Consider the following 17,045-nt stretch of genomic DNA (forward strand, 5'->3'; position numbering starts at 1 on the left):
TTGCAAATAATATGACATAAATCGCAAAGTGGCAAAACTGCAATGAATAATCGTAGGTATCCTCGATAAAAAAAAAATAAAAAATAAAAAGGCAACGATGGCTCCTCCCAATTTTTGAATCTATATTGAATTCGTATCTCTCTATGAAATTCATCGTGTTATTGTTCCGTTAACAAACTTTTCTCTTCTTTCGCAGAAATAAGTTTCATGTGGGAATCGAGTTTTCTCGTTGGCCGATTCATCAAAATAAGAACGTTATCGATTGTTTTTTCCCCGCTTGATTCGCGCCAACAAACAAGACTGTTTCCCAATGATTCTTTCTCTCTCTTTTTTTTTTGGAATCGATGGCCAATATCCTCGATAGTATCGTTTTATACAAAAAGCAAAAGGAAAAATAAATTTGATAGTTCCGATCTTGTATTTCTCTATGGCGACGACAGAGGAGAGAGGGGAGGGACATAGTAATTAGAAATTGATGCGTCTAAACGTCATACATCAATGAGATAATTATGAGTGCATGTACTTCGGAAAGATTTTTTCTAAGTCAAAAAATGAGGTACGGTTAATACAAGACTGTGCCGATCGATGAACGAGCGTTCGTTTCTTCGAAAAAAAGAAAAAGAAAAAAAAAAAAAGAAAAAAAAAGCTCAAGGTCGAAAGCCAGTGGAAAGCGATCGATATACGGAAAAAAAAGAAAGAATGAAGAGAGAGAAAGAGAGAGAGGGGAGAAGGAGAGAGAGAGAGAGAGAGAGAGAGAAAAATAGAAAGAGAGAGGAAAGAAAAAGAGCCACAATTCATGCGAAAGGGGAAAAAAAGAGTAAAGATTACCAAAAAGATTGCGAAAATGTATGAAATGCAAGTAAGATATTAGTTACGCGTGGTTTCTTCTCACGTGCACTCGCATCCATGCCGCCATCTTAACTCTCCACCATGCGACTCCACGACCCCTCCCACCGTCAGCAGACCGGCATGAGCATTCTTCCAATCTTCGATCAGAAACGAATGCGTATAAACGAATGCACGATTTTTTCTCGTCCTTTGACACATTTTATCAGTTTCTAACATGTTTCTCGATATATGATATATTTAATTAGTTACATATGTATATAAATATATATATATATGTATATATATGTATGTATATATATGTATATATATATGTATATATGCATGTATGTATGTATGTATATATGCATATATGTATGTATGTATATATGTAAGTATGTTCGTCTGTCGTTCACGTTCAGATCACTCGCATTAACCTACGACGTAGGTATGTAATTTGTAACACGCGAGAATATCGTCACGCGAAAGTCGAGACGAGCTACGCATTAACTCGTAACTCGTACTTACCTGCAAGTAATTCTTATTTACGCGATCGAACAATAGGAGAAAGCAAGGTGATCGATCGCGGACCGATTGTTGCTAATCTTTTAAGGAATCCACGAAACACAACATATTGAGAGGAAGAGAGAGAGAGAGAGAGAGAGAGAGAGAGAGAGAGAGAGAGAGAGAGAGAGAGAGAGAGACAGAGAGAGGGAGAAAGGGAGAGAGACGGAAGCGTGCGAAAATCGGACGATTCGCCAGAACGAATTATGGCTTGTTGCGAAATGTTGCAACGTCTCCAATATCATCGTCGCTGATTCAGTTTCGTAGCAAAAGTGAGCGTGAGTCACGCGATTCTTAAAAGCATGCTCGATTCTGCGAGTATCGGTAGATTCTCTCTCTCTCTCTCTCTCTCTCTCTCTCTCTCTCTCTCTCTCTCTCTCTCTCTCTCACACAAACACAGACATACACACCACACGGTATCCACGTGTTTTCGCGAGTTCGAAATCTCGTTGCAGAATTACTCGTAGTCTCACAAAGACTAAGAGAACTGGTCGTTCTTCGAAGTTACGTCCTTGACTGATGGAGGTCGCCGACTCAGAAAGGTCGTTTCACCTTGGCGAACACAACGACGACGATCGATGGGAACGACCGCGAAGAAAGATATGGTGTTCTCGATTAAACACGTATATATATATATATATATATATATATATATATATATTATTAGTTATATATATATATAATAGTTATATATATATATATAACTAATACGAGTGAAACTTTTTGTAAAAAAAAAAGTTTCATCAGACAAGTAGATAAAATAAATTCCGTTAGTTAATTTCGAGAAAAGTAATCTGACGATGACATTTTAACGAAGTGTCTCACGTAGAAGTAAGTAGAAGCGCGACAGTTAGGTTGTCGTCGCGTCTCGTCGCCGTTCCTGCCGACTGCGATGGCGTTAGAAGCGGGTGATTCGTGCTAACGAAAATAGAGGCGCCGCTTTGGTAGCCCCTGTCCGAAGCCGCCAGTCTTATCCGCCTTATCGCTCACCATTACGTAAGCCAACACGTCGCCCACGTCGTCGTAGTCGTCGTTGACTTTCGCGGAAGGGGCTTTGCAAACGAACGAACGAACGAACGAACGAACGAACGAACGAACGAACGAACGAACGAACGAACGAACGAACGAACGAACGAACGAACGAACGAACGAACGAACGAACGAACGAACGAACGAACGAACGAACGAACGAACGAACGAACGAACGAACGAACGAACGAACGAACGAACGAACGAACGAACGAACGAACGAACGAACGAACGAACGAACGAACGAACGAACGAACGAACGAACGAACGAACGAACGAACGAACGAACGAACGAACGAACGAACGAACGAACGAACGAACGAACGAACGAACGAACGAACGAACGAACGAACGAACGAACGAACGAACGAACGAACGAACGAACGAACGAACGAACGAACGAACGAACGAACGAACGAACGAACGAACGAACGAACGAACGAACGAACGAACGAACGAACGAACGAACGAACGAACGAACGAACGAACGAACGAACGAACGAACGAACGAACGAACGAACGAACGAACGAACGAACGAACGAACGAACGAACGAACGAACGAACGAACGAGAGAGAGAGAGAGAGAGAAAGAGAGAGAGAGAATCGTATATTCGTGACGTACTTCGTATTTCGAGCAAAACCTCTTTCCTCGTGACGAAAGAGCCACTCGCGAGTCGACGTCGAGTTATTTTGTGGCGCTTCCTCTCTCTCTCTCTTTTCTTCTTCTCCCTGCAGAGGAGAAGGCACACGTTCTCCTTCGTTCTTATTTAATGCGCAGATTCGAGAATCAAAGCAGCATGTTGTCGGACGGTCTTTTCCGTTTTTAAATTTCACCTTCGAGTGCTTTTCGACGAAACGACGATGAGCGTTGTAGAAAGCAGCAATAATGTTGGAGAGAATTTAAATGGATTCACAACGCGCTCTCGAAATCTCGAGACTGCTATCCCTTTGGAAACGATCGAGAAGTTAGGGTAGAGGAACAGAGGAGAGAGAGAGAGAGAAAGAGAGAGAGTCCCTTACTCGAGAATTTATCTAGGAATATCTCAAATATGTGGGATAGAATATATTGATTCTCGAGTTATGGATATGGTCGGACGATTAACGAGGGCGATTTCCGATGGGAACGACGTGGACGCTTTACGAGAGGATTTAATTTCCGTGAAATGAACCATAAAAAAATGTTTCGCTCTGGAAACGTTCTTTGCGAAACGAAAAGAGCGTCCTCTTGATATATCAAGACTATAAGACGAAAAAGATTACGAATGTGTCAAGAAAGAGAGAGAGAGAGAGAGAGAGAGAGAGAGAGAGAGAGAGAGAGAGAAAGAGGGAGAGAAAGAGTAAGAAAGATGGAGAACGAGACAAAGTGAGAAAGAGAGGGAACGACGAGCGGTCGGTCGATCGGCGCCAACGTCGAGTCGGCGCGACTTATCGCCGGCCAATAAAAGCCACGCGCTGTGTACACACAGGAGAACGCGTAAAGAACACAAAGAACTAACTCGATTGGTTCGTCCGATTTGAGACTCGAGTGATTCTCGATATAATTCTACTTAAAAAACAAGTTTAAAGGAGAAACAAGATAATCGGGGGAAAATGGTTCACGCATCTGTCGCATGGTTCCATCAAATATCTGTGTCTAGATCGCAAAGGTGCGTTTTTTCCCCCCCAATTCTTTATACGTCCCGCAATAATTGAGCTTTTTCGCGGGCCGACTCTAGTAAATCGCTGACGCGTCGATTATTTTGATTAAAATAAAAGGCTCGTAGGCTTTCTTTTTTCTTTTCTCTTTCTTTCTTTTCTTTTCTTTTTTACTTTCTTTTTATTTTTTTCTTTTCCCCACCATCAAAGCAGAGTTACGCTCTATAACAGGAGACTACTTTCGAAAATAAAAGAAAAGAGTCAATCCTGTTGTACGTAATGAAAGCTTGATATCAAGTCTTACATTTCGAACGATAATAATTATAGTAATAATGGATTTTTAGAATCGGAGAGAAACGAATATGATAGGAGGACGGCTCGTAAGCTCGTTCCCGTTTGCCTTACCTTGCCTTTTACGTTGGCTTTCCCACGTTCCACCACCTGGTCGTTGTCGCAACGCTCTCGCGGCATATCTTTCTCTTTCTCTCTCTCTCTCTTTCTCTTTCTCTTTCTCTTAGTCTCGTTTCCACGCACTCCTCCTCTCTCGTACGACTTTTCCACGCGGGTTATCATCGCGTAGCCCCCTTCGTGCCACCCTCGTGTCACGTCTTCTCGTCATCCGGCACAGTCACTTTTCTTTCCCATCGTCGCGCCTCGCGTACGTGTGTAGATTTGATATACAAATATTATCGAGAATACAATAGATACATTGTATTTCAAAGATCGTATATTTAAAAATCCGAGAACGATCAAAATCCATACGAGAAAGGATAAGAGACACCACTTGGCGATCGATCGATCATCGAGAGGAGACAATGCGAACGCATCTCGACGTCGATGATGATACTCAACGATTGTCGTCGATTCTCGCGGGCGCAGCACGCTTCTTTTCGCACTTCCGCCGATCGTCACGCTTCCTGGCGAGCGAGTAAGCAGGCGAGGATCGCTCGTACGTCCGCCCGCCGTCTTCTTTATCTTTTTTTCACGCTTCTTCTACCTCTATTTCTTTCCAACCAACAATGTTCATATCGCGTATGTATTTACGCGTACGTATTTCTTTCCTCGTTTGCGAATAACAAAGTAATTCAGAGTAAATCAGAGGTAAAAGAAAGATAAAAATGTGTATATATATACAGAAAGAGAGAGAGAGAGAGAGAGAGAGAGAGAGAAAGAGAGAGTGAGAGAGAGAAAGAGAGATAAAGATAGAGAAAACACGTTTTCACATTCTCCGTTCTCTTAGCGCGTGAATTCTTCGGCGCGTGCTCGCACGCGCACGCGTGCGTGCTCTTTCGTACTTGTCCGCGACTTGCTTCTGCGCACGCAAAGAGACGCAGTTCTGAACCGACGACGGTGGCAGCACGGTTGTGCTCGCACGAGAGAGCGCGCGCTTCTACGCACACACTGGGTGGCCCCGGTGGGTTAGCGCGCGGCGCACTTAAAATGGCCGCGTATGTGTTCCCCTTTCCTCTCTTACTATCTCACACATTCTATCCGTCTGTCTTTCTGTCTATCTGTCTGTCTGTCTGTCTATCTGTCTATCTATCTATCTATCTATCTATTTATCTATCTTTCTTTCGTTCAAATAAGAGATCTCATTCCCTGTACATTCAGCACGGTATCATCACAAAAGCGACGACCATGATGGATATCACGAGAAAAACACACGCGCCGTACCGTTAACATACGAATTGAACAATAAAAAAATATGATCGAAAAAAATAATATTGGATATAGTAAGCAAGCGGGACGACGATGACAACGATGCGTTTCAGAGCACGATGAAATAGGAGCCACGCGCGCGAGGATTCGCGCGAGACTGTGCGCTCGTCGCGAATTCTCCGGCGCGTTGACGGTCGGATAGGAAGAACGCATTTGTATGTGTGTAGTAGTAGTAGTAGTAGTAGTAGTAGTAGTAGTAGTAGTAGTAGTAGTAGTAGTAGTAGTAGTAGTAGTAGTAGTAGTAGTAGTAGTAGTAGTAGTAGTAGTAGTAGTAATAGTGGTAGTGTAGTAATAGTAGTAGTAGTAGTAGTAGTAATTGTAGTAGTAGCAGTAGTAGTAGTAGTAGTAATTGTAGTAATACTAGTAGTGTAGTAGTAAGACTTGTATGTCTGTGCGTATATTACGATAAGGGAGTGAGGGAGTGAGTGAGTGAGTGAGTGAGTGAGTGAGTGAGTGAGTGAGTGAGAGAGAGAGAGAAACGAGGAAACGAGAGAGCGCCGCAACTCGCAGCGCCGGCTGCCGGCCATCGTACCGACTAGCAGGGTAAATAGCTCTGTTCTCTGAGTGGGGGTAGAAAGAGAGAAAGAGAAAGGGAGAGAGAGAGAGATACAGATAGAAAGAGAAGCAGAGAGAGAGAGAGAGAGAGAGATCTCGAGAGTGCGTCGGGCCAAGTGCGCCAAGAGTGTCGTCACATCCGGTATTCGGGGTGGCGCTGCCCGACGCGCCCCCGCCTGACCCCGCCTCACCCCCTTACCCATCTAACCCTCTTACGCTTTCTCTCTATCCTTTGCTTTGTGCGTTTGCGTGCGCGCGATAAATGCGGGCACACACGGGCTTTCAACGTCGCGTGTTACGCTCGAGTAGGGTGTGCGGGAAGGGGAGTAGAGAGTACTACTACGTACGACGTACGTAAGTCGATTCGAGTTGGGGCTCTCCCGTGCCCGCGGAAAATTCTATCTATTCGCTCTCTCTCTCTCTCTCTCTCTCCCTCTCTCTCTCTCTCTTACTCCGTTATGAATGCCGATATATAGATACGTTTTACGTCGTCGTCACACTCCACGATATCCACGGTCTTTTTCTTTGCAAAAGGAAATAAATATAACTTGGATACTAGAAGAAAATTGATTCTACGATATTAAAAGAAAATCGTTATTCGATAGAAATGATTGGACGGTAGTAAATTTTTATATCTATTTTCATCGATACTCGCGATCGATCATATTAATTAGGCTAAGACATTACGACGTTGAGTTTCGAAAAAAAAAAAAAAAAAAAAAAAAGAAGAAAAAAAATTCCGAAGGTGTACGATGAATCTTTTGTTTACCAATTTGAAAGAATTTCTTCGCCGTTGATAAAGTGATAAAGAAACAAAAGAACTATTCATTTACCGACATATATCGTACCAATATTACTTCATTTAATATCTCGTCGATGATGATTTCCTCTTAATACAAACGAAAAAAATACATATCCGTATTTATCATTTCGTAACGTTCATTCGTTCCAAATGAAAAATCACTATTGTGAATGTATTACTTGAGAGAAGTTTCTCGTACTTCTTATATTATTGTTAGCGATGAACGACCTCGGGGCGCATAGGTTTCTACGCGTATCTACGTAGATCGGTCACGTGAGACGTGACGTCGAGAATAGTGCTCGACTGCTCACATGTTGATGGACGTCACGCGCTTGCTCGCTCTTCCTCCTCGTCGTCGACTACTCGTCGTCACGCGCTCCGCTCCGCTTTTCCTCCGGAACTTGATACGCGTCCGATCACCGTATACGTGTTGAAAGCATAGCTGAGCGGATTCGATATCTATGTATGCCACGACTTCAGAAATGTATGGGTTCGTACGACGAGACGGAAAAAGAAGGAGAGGGGGAGAGGAGACGGGGATAGGGTGGGGTGGGGGGGCGGATAACGCAGACAACGTACGTAGGTACGTCAGAATCGTTTCAATGATCAGTGATGTATAGAAAATCGATCGATCATCTTGGAAATTAGAAATTAAATGAATTTGATAAAAGATCGTCGGTGAAGAGGTAAAAGGAAAAGCGTCTAATAAAAAAAAAAAAAATAAAATAAAATAAAATAAAAAGAGAAAAAAGAAAGAAAGAAAGAAAGAAAAAATGGAGGAAGTAAAGAAGGAGAGAGGGGAAGGAGAGAAGAAAAAGGAGGATGAGGAGGAGGAGGTTGCGGACGACGCTTGCACGTTGCAACTTTCGCGTAAACACGCTTTCGGATTACTTCCCGGCTAACGCTATCGGGGGAATTATCAATTAGAATTAATTAGCAATTAAGCCAGCCGGCGGGGCCAACTTGCCGTGAGTTAGTTCGTGGACTGTGCGAAGAAGAGAGGGACGTAGAACGACTACTTGTGAGAGAGAGAGAGAGAGAGAGAGAGAGAGAGAGAGAGAGAGAAGGGAGAGACGACGTCTTGAATCTACCCAGACGGATTTTCATTTGACTAGATTTCGTTGGCCCAGAGCGAGAGAGAGAGAGCTCCTCGGCACGAATAAACCGTACAATAATCTCGAGAAATTCTCTCACGGTTACTCTCCGTCGTTGCGCGTCCCTTTAATTTCAGAAATCCCGGATTACCGGCGACGAAATCGTCTCGATGAAAAAAGAAAGAGGAAGAGAGGAAGAAGGAGGAAGTGAAGAAGGAGGAGGAAGAGGAGGAGGAAGAGAATGAAACGAGGAAGAAAAAAAAATAGATGGACGAGAGTTTAAAAGAATGAAAAAAAGGAAAAAAGAATGAAAAAAAAAAATGGATAAAAAAAACTAGAAATAGAGAATGAAGAAGATTCTTTGACGACTAGATCACCGCGTTCGAGTCCTTCCGTGGAAACATACCCTCCCGCCCCTACGCCCCTCTCTCTCTTTCTCTCTCTCTCTCTCTCTATCTCTCTCTCTACGTGTCATTTGGTATTCATCGCGTATCATAATTTCTCACGGTGTAAAAAGAACCGGTTTGTTCTCTAGTACGTATATCGCGAATGTGACTCACGAATTTTCTCAAGAAGATTCCATTCCTCGTATTTCTGCCGTAGGAATCTATTTCTTTTTCCTTTTTTTTTTGTTCTCTTTCTTTTTTTCTTTTCTTTTTTTTCTTTTTTTTTTTTCATTCGAAAGCCCCGCTACACTATATTACGTACGGAACATGCATTAAATACGGGTATACGTGTTATCCTTTACGTTACAACTGTCGGATAAAAGATGCGGTGCATAAGTGTAGAAAACGAAAAGAAGAGCCTCTAACGTTTTATTACGCGTTTACCGGTGATTCACGTGTATCTTTCGCGCGAATGAAATGTTATTTGAACGCGACCGCAACACAACGAGCCAATGGAATTTTCTTAGAAATAAAATCGTATCGCAATCTTTTCTAAATCGCTTTATAAAAGAACCGTGGAAGATATGATAACGTCGCTGACGTAGTTCGGTAATAATCCTTATCAACGGGCGAGAAATGTTATTATGCGATGACGTTGATGATCTTGCGTGATCCTCTCTCTTTTTCCTTTACGAAAAATATATTAAACGACTTCTCCTTCTCGATCAATTTTATAGATCCATTTATGAATTTCAATTTATTTTTCTTTTTTTTTTCTTTTTCTTTTCCTTCTGTTTTTGGACCGTTCTATGGATATTATTATTAATCGGCGATTCATTAATATTCCTTGGACAAATCGGGCACTGTCTCGGATTGCGGAACAAATATGAGAGAAAAACACATACATATACACATATAAGTATGTATATATATATATATATATATATATATACATATTATTCATATATACATATACACATACTCAATCGAGAGAAAGAGAAAGAGAGAGAGAGAGAGAGAGAGAGAGAGAGAGAAACAAAGAGAGAATATGGAGGGCAACCGAGTCGTTGCCGATCGAGAACGGAAAGGGAGAGAGTATTTTTAGCGGTTACACATTGTTGTTGACTGCTTCTGGCGACATTGAACCGCGCGGACTCGCGAGACTGGCCTCTCTATAGTATAACGCAATGCCGAATAACGCGCGTTGGCATGCCTGTACGCGAGCGTTCGATCAGAATTCACAATAGGAATATGTCTACGTTTGAAAACGTAGTACTACATACTACATTGGAGGAAAATCCGACAGTTCTAGACAATAGAATTTAAGTTTCTATCATTCACACGTACGAATTTTAACAATATAGAAACTTTACAATCGTATTTTGCGTATTAATGACGTCTAGATTGACCCGAGGCTTGCACGGTTCATAGTATCGGGAGTCGGGTCGCGGCCGTTTTCTTAGATAAGAAAAATTCATTGAGAAGGAAGCATAGCGACGAAGACGGTATGGAGTCAAATGTATGGCACGCGCGAACATCGAGATATCTCGCCTAATGCTCTCTCTCTCTCTCTCTCTCTCTCTGCTCCCGATTCTTCTCGCGCATGATCGCTTTTGGAAAGCATTCAAAGATAATATCCATATATACTGAAAATGTCAAAGCGCCCACAATAGAAAACAATCAATAGTACATTTCGTTGTGGAGTTAATTGAAGCTTCGATTATATTATACTATTTCACACAAGTAACAGTGTTAATCAATTTATCATATAACTTCTAAACACAGAAGAGAAAAATAGAAAGAGAGAGCGAGAGAGAGAGAGAGAGAGAGAGAGAGAGAGAGAGAGAGAGAGAGCCAATAAAAGGAGAAACAAAACAGAAACGATGTTTTTCTATTTCTTTGTCACAAAAAAAAAAATATCTTCCAATACTTGTAACGCATCGCGTACATATCTGCGTGAAAGCATAAAAAAAGAAAAAAAAAAAAAAGGGAAAAAAATTCTACCCCTTCTGCCGGCACCCACATCGGTTTGCCAGCCAAACAGCCTAGTTTCTCCCATCTTTTTAATCCCTGGTAGTACTGACTTGCATACATCGAGACGAATATGTGCCATGAACGGTAAGAGAGGAATGCAGAGAGAGAGAGAGAGAGAGAGAGAGAGAGAGAGAGAGAGAGAGAGAGAGAGAGAGAGAGAGAGAGAGAGAGAGAGAGAGAGAGAGAGAGAGAGAGAGAGAGAGAGAGAGAGAGAGAATAATACGTCGAGAGTCCTGTCGAATAAGGGAAGAATGCTGATAGATGTTAGAGAAAGAGAGATAGAAATAGAGAATACGGTATCCGAATCTCTGTCGTTGGTAATATAAGAGTAAGAGTATGCGTGTGTATTTTTGCGTGCGTACATGTGGGCGTACGCGCGCGCGTCCATGAATGTATGCGTGTGCATGTATGTGTCTGTGTGTGAGAGAGAGAAAGAGAGAGAGAAAGAGAGAAGTGTGTGCGAGGGAGAGGAAACTGGTCGATGCGTTCTGAATGACGCAGACGCCCACGCATATTGACGCACGCACGTTCATCCTCATCGTCGACGTTGTCCTCGTCATCGGACAAGCATTCTGAAATTACCGTCTATGACCTGGCTCCCAAGCGAGCTAGATCGTTCACCGAAAGCGTCTCGTACAACGAAAATGAATCGGACGACGATGACGTAAAACGTTTTCTGCCGTTGATACCAGGCGATAAAGACGACCATCTACGAACTACTTATTCTTTACCCGTAGATAATCGATCGACTCTTAATTAATCTCTTTACCATTCAATCATTACTCACGCGCTTTTTTTTTCTTTTCTTTTTTTTTCTTTCCTTCGTACGAAATGCTCGACACGTATATACCCATAATATACCCATAAGATTTTAGACTTACCTGTAACAAAAGAAACAGAAAAAAAAAAAGAAATAAATAAAAATAAGAAGAAAAGAAAAAAACAGGAACATTTAGTCATGAGTTCTTTGAAAATTAAGATATTCTATTTAAAAATGATTCATTCCTACCGATTGGAATGGAGATATATCGAGAAATCATATAACAACGCGTCGTCTCTTATTATAAATCGAATCGTTGAAAAAAGATTTGAAGGGGACACAATAGAGGGACGCGCGCATGTAAATTTTTCCCGACAGTCGAACAAGTATGGAGTTGCTCGAGGTCAAACAAAAACAGCGGCCCGCACCTGGATGAACGAAATCATTTGAAACAATGACTTGCAACAACACCGGCGATTGTGTGTATGTATGTATGTCTCTCTCACTCTCTATCTCTATCTCTATCTCTCTCTCTCTTTCTTTCCCATACTTATAAATATTCACCGCGCGTGCGCGTGATAAAGGCAAAGGAAAGAAGATTTTCGGCCGTTATTAATAACGATCTATTTATAACGCTCGTTCTTTTTTACATCGGCCGGCTTTTATTTGCGGAAGGACGATTTGGCAGCGAACACTTTTGGCAGCGTTATCGAAAGAAAGAAAGAAAGAAAGAAAGAAAGAAAGAAAGAAAGAAAGAACGAAAGAGAGAAAGAGAGAGAAAACGAGAAGGGGAACAGCGCCAGCATATCGCGAATAGGACAATGATCTCTCGAAGGCAAGCCTGCTGGGCTGTTAAGCTACACCCGATGATCCTTTGCATCGATCGTCATAAAAGCAGGAGCATAAGAGTGGAGGTGCAACACCACCGTTGCCGATGCACCGTGGCGCACCACCTGGACCCTGAGATTGATCTTCGCCTTCTGTGCTCATCCTCTCTTTCTCTGTTTCTATCTCCCTCTCTCTAACCCCTCCCTCCGTCCTACCAGCCCATCTTCCCCCAATTGAGTCTCCCGACGTTTTTTCCCTTCAGCTTACTCGAACGGCGCGTTTATATATCTGTGCAATATAACCCCTTCGAGAACGCATCTGCCACCACCTTGTGCCGCGTGCTCATCTCGTGCCATGAACTCGGATAATCTCTCTTGGCCATCGATTTCTCGAGAAACGAGTCGATTACGATTCTTTATTCTTTAATAAATAATTCCCGGACAGATCTAAAAGTCATATTTTCGTTGCACTTTAATCCAATATGAATGAGATAACTTAGAAGACATTAGGATGCGCTTCCTTACGAGATATTTCGTCGTCGATGTATTTTTGAAAACAATTCGGAGAGAGAGAGAGAGAGAGAGAGAGAGAGAGAGAGAGAGAAGAGAAAGAAGAGAAAAAGAAAAAAAAAAGGAAAGGGAGGGAGTCGAGTCGACAGGTGATACGACTCCCCGATGCTACGAAGAGATTATCTTCGACTCGAGTACGACTTCTTTTGTTTGGAAAAGGATTTTTGCGATGTACTCGGTGGTGCTGGCCGAATGTATTTCAGAATGATAGCGAGAAGAAGAAAACAGTTGGATGTTGAAGTTGTTTAGCAAAAAAGAGAAAGAGAAAGAGAGAGAGAGAGAGAGAGAGAGTGAGAGAGAGTGAAGATACGACGCGAGAAGAAGCGAGGAAGAAAGAGAAGAGAAGGCAGGGAGGCTTAAGCAGGGGGCAGCAGGTGATGCGCCAGGTGGAGGACGACGGCGCGTGCGCCGTTTTGCCCCCCGTCTTCCGGTCACGTGCCCTAGTCCCAACCCCTCGCTTCTAACCCCCCTCCTTCTCTCGCAGTCGATCCTTCTCTTTCTCTCTTTTTCTTCATCCGAAGTGAGTGCACCTTCTTCCTTTTTCCTTCGATCGATCTACTCTCGACCTTTCCCCCTCAAACTTTCTTATCGAGTCTGTCTTATTTGTTTGTTTTCCCGGTGGCACACGTTTTCCACGAAATATTTTCCTTAAAGGCGTACGAATACGTTGATTTTTCCACATCCATAGACACACTCGCGTGCGCGCGCGCACGCGCGCGATTTACTGATGATTCTCTCGAATATTTTCAACGGAAACAGCAGTTGCTTGCGCGACAGCCAAAAAGATTAAAAAGAAAAAGAGAGAGAAAGAGAGAGAGGGGGGAGGGAAGGAGGATAGGGGCAAAAAAAAGAAGGATAAAGTTCCGACAACCGTACGACTGTCTGCACGGTGTCGATTATCTTTTGTATTTATTTGGCAGGGCTTTTATTGCCTCTCCACCACCACCACTACCACCTCCTCCTCCTCCTTCTCCTACTCGTTCTCCTTCTCCTTCCTCCTCCTTCTCCTTCTGCTACTCTCTTTTTTCTCTCTTGTCCTAACGCAATGGTACGAAGGGTGAACGAACAAACAGGAAGTCAGATAACCATCGACCCCTGCGCTCGATGCCTTCGAGAAACGAGTGCTCTCTTTGCAAGATCCCTTCAAAGAGTCACTACGTATGTACATACTACTTACTTCTTCGCGGAAAAATACTCGTGTTGGCGAACACGTCGGTAAGCAGAGATCGTTTCCGATAAGTCGATACGCTCGCAATGATCGGTCCCACGATATTTCGATGAGTATTTAGAAAATTAACTTCGACATTAGAGCTGACAAAAGAGAACTCTAACTACTGAATAAAGCTTTTAAACATCATCCACGGATACATCGCAACACGCGAAACCAAGAATCACATATACATATTTACCACGCACTCTATTTCGCATTTTCAAAGAGATTACGCTAGGATAAAGTGAAAAGGCTACGTCTACAAATGGATGAATAGCCAGGACCGTAGTGTTTCATAGTAAAGCTTAGAGAGAACGAGAATGTATCTATTATTTTGTTTTCAAAGGGAAACTCTATTCCGTCGTTTGGAATCTTTTCAATTAATGCAATAGACGAATTATGAAAAACAATTTATTCTACGCTGATTGTCCAAGAAAACGAGAGAGAAAGAGAGAGATTAAAAATAACAATACGAATTTTAAAAATGGGTCTTGATATTTTTCATCAAGTATATTACCATTGCTACGATAATATTCGTAGGAAATTTAAAGGAAATGGAGATATCGGTCTAGATAACGTTATAGATTACGTGAATTTTACGTTCGAAAATTCGTGAAACGTTTAGAGAGAGTAGGATTGGATGAATCTACATCATGTTCCGTGATATTACAGTATCAGATGCCAGGACCTTTTGTGCTTAGCTCGTGTCTAGTCGTTAGTGAAAAAAAATACTCTCCGGTGATAGGAGCTTGGATGATAGCATCGGACGAGTCTGGTGAAAATCCTATTCCCTTCCTCTTAGCCGGCCATTTACGTCATACCGTAACCATGTATTTCTTATTATCGTATATCTAATTTTATCAGGCACACCGGCGATGTTCGTGGTAATCGTTGAACGAATTGCCGGACAGTTAAAGGGTTTCACATTCTCCGATCTTTTTTCGATTAAATAAAAGGGGTTAGAGTAAAAATAATTTGAGTCATCGGTCATCGAACCAAAGATGATAAAACGAAGATGAAACAATCGTATAGAGAACGTCCTCAAAAGAAGCCAGTTCTGTTCTTCTCCTCGTGGCTTCATAACGAACATGTATATATCTCTATGCGTATGCACGCCTATACGTAGATATACATACATTCACGATGTCTGTCTACCTATCTGTCTGTCTGTCTATCTTTCCAGCCGATGGATGGCCACGTGCCACGTGCGTGTCAGCTGCAATACGACGACGAGAACTTTGGCTCACTTTAGAGGAGCGTGTACGAACGCTTAAAGGAAGCTAAAACAGCGTGGCTGAAGCCACCTTCGATGATATTATCGAAAGAATGAATAGAAAGAGAGAATAAAAAGACTAAACGAGAAAGGATCAGGATATATAAGGGTTGGATTGGGAGAGAGAGAGAGAGAGAGAGAGAGAGAGAGAGAGAGAGAGAGAGAGAGAGAGAGAGAGAGAAGGGGAGGAAACGAAGGAGAGGAAAAAAAAGTGATTGCGAACGAGGATCTAAGAGGGAACAACGCGAGCTACTACTACCTGCGTTCGATTCTTCCTTTCTTGACATCAGAAGAATTTCTTTTGGAAGAAATCTTAGATAGTATATGCTCTGACACAATGCCGAGAAATCGCTTAATCGAGAGCAGATGCTACTACACCGCGGATCGAACGAAGTGAAAGGTATCTTAAGGAAAAAGAGAGTCGGGGAGGGGAGGAACGGTGAGAGGGAGGGGAGGCCTAGTGTATTCCTTTGGTCCCATGTCGCGAAAGAGATACATTAATTTCGTCGTGTTTAAAGAGCCAGACAGATGTTCACATGGAAAGAAAACTCGGGAATCGTATTCCTTCGTCTATGAACCAAACAAAACTAATTTTTTTTCGTTACGTCAGCTTACACGCCTATTGCTTGTACCAATGTGTTCTAGTTATAGTCGTACGAATTAGTCATAGAATCTTTATCATCGAGAAATCTTAATCGAGATATACCGACTAACATCGGCTAAATTCGCATCTGCAAAAGCAATTTACAAAAAAACATGTGCGATATTAACACCATACAGAAAGTTCTCCAATGATTAAAGAAGAATCGTCCGTATTGTAAAGTAATATCGTTGTGACGCGAAGATAATGTTTCAATAATATCTATGTCGCGTGCAATTTGTTCTACGATCATCGTTCACCGAAACGTTGCTTTATACTTTGTATATAAATTAGACTTTATTGTATCTTATTCTCTTTTAACCTTTAAAAAAAAATCAAATATATACAAATATTGAAAATGTATGTCATTATAAATTCATATTGATCGTAATTTATCTATCGCTGGCTCTCCTCTCTCTCTCTCTTTCTCTCTCTTCTCGAACGTACACGTACGTACATTCGTAGGAAGAATCGGCAAAGAGCAGCTGTCACTTAAGTCACGAGGTGTCTTACCATTGCGAATGCATCGATACATGTATCGACAATTTAATATCAAGCTATTTCGAGATGACTAGACGAAAGACAGACACCGTCCGAACGTCTACCCCTATCATCATCATCATCATCATTATCATTATCAATAATCATAATTAGTATATTCGTCTATAAATGTATGTATTTCAATATATGTTATAGAGAATATTATCATATTAAATTATTAATTAATCATATTAATTAAAATATTAAATTATTTATTTTGTTATTTCCTTTATATATATATATATATATATATATATATATATATATATATATATATATATATGTTAAGAACTTTTAAACGTCGAAGACAAGTTAAATCGACGATATGAATCGACGTGGATGGAAGGATGAAAAGTTGCGAACCATTTTCATTCTCTACGTGAATTCATTTCCTTTCGGAATAGAAAATGCTTTTCTTCGTAGCAGCTGTATCAACGATTCGCGATCTAAGAGGAAAGAGGAGTAGCAAAGGGACAATGATGCAGGTTGAATTCATCTCAAACTCTATCCTCGTTTGGCAAATATTTCCTTGAAAGCTCTCCCTCCCTCTCTCTCTCTCTCTCTCTCTCTCTCTCTCTCTC

General features: G+C 41.7%; 2 protein-coding genes across 12 annotated transcripts in view; one reads left to right on the top strand and one right to left on the bottom strand.

Moving 5' to 3' along the window:
* LOC124426695 (serine/threonine-protein phosphatase 4 regulatory subunit 1-like) overlaps positions 1–17,045 on the top strand; it is a 145,963-nt gene that overhangs the window by 63,370 nt on the left and 65,548 nt on the right. The window lies entirely within an intron of this gene.
* Positions 1–17,045, bottom strand: part of LOC124426781 — a 37,535-nt gene that overhangs the window by 10,009 nt on the left and 10,481 nt on the right. For 3 of the 7 annotated variants that reach the window (XR_006942797.1, XR_006942792.1, XR_006942794.1), the window contains exon 1: positions 4,460–5,937. The exons of 3 other annotated variants lie outside the window; for them this stretch is intronic. Coding sequence is in view for 1 of the 4 variants with exons in the window: in XM_046968901.1 (XP_046824857.1) it covers positions 876–986 (111 nt within the window). In the remaining 3 variants the exon portion in view is untranslated. Of the gene's footprint in view, positions 1–875; positions 987–4,459; positions 5,938–17,045 lie in introns of those variants that run through there. One more of the 7 variants, XM_046968901.1, reaches the window with a different exon arrangement.

The sequence above is a fragment of the Vespa crabro genome, chromosome 1, assembly GCF_910589235.1.
Source record: "Vespa crabro chromosome 1, iyVesCrab1.2, whole genome shotgun sequence".
Lineage (NCBI taxonomy): Eukaryota > Metazoa > Arthropoda > Insecta > Hymenoptera > Vespidae > Vespa > Vespa crabro.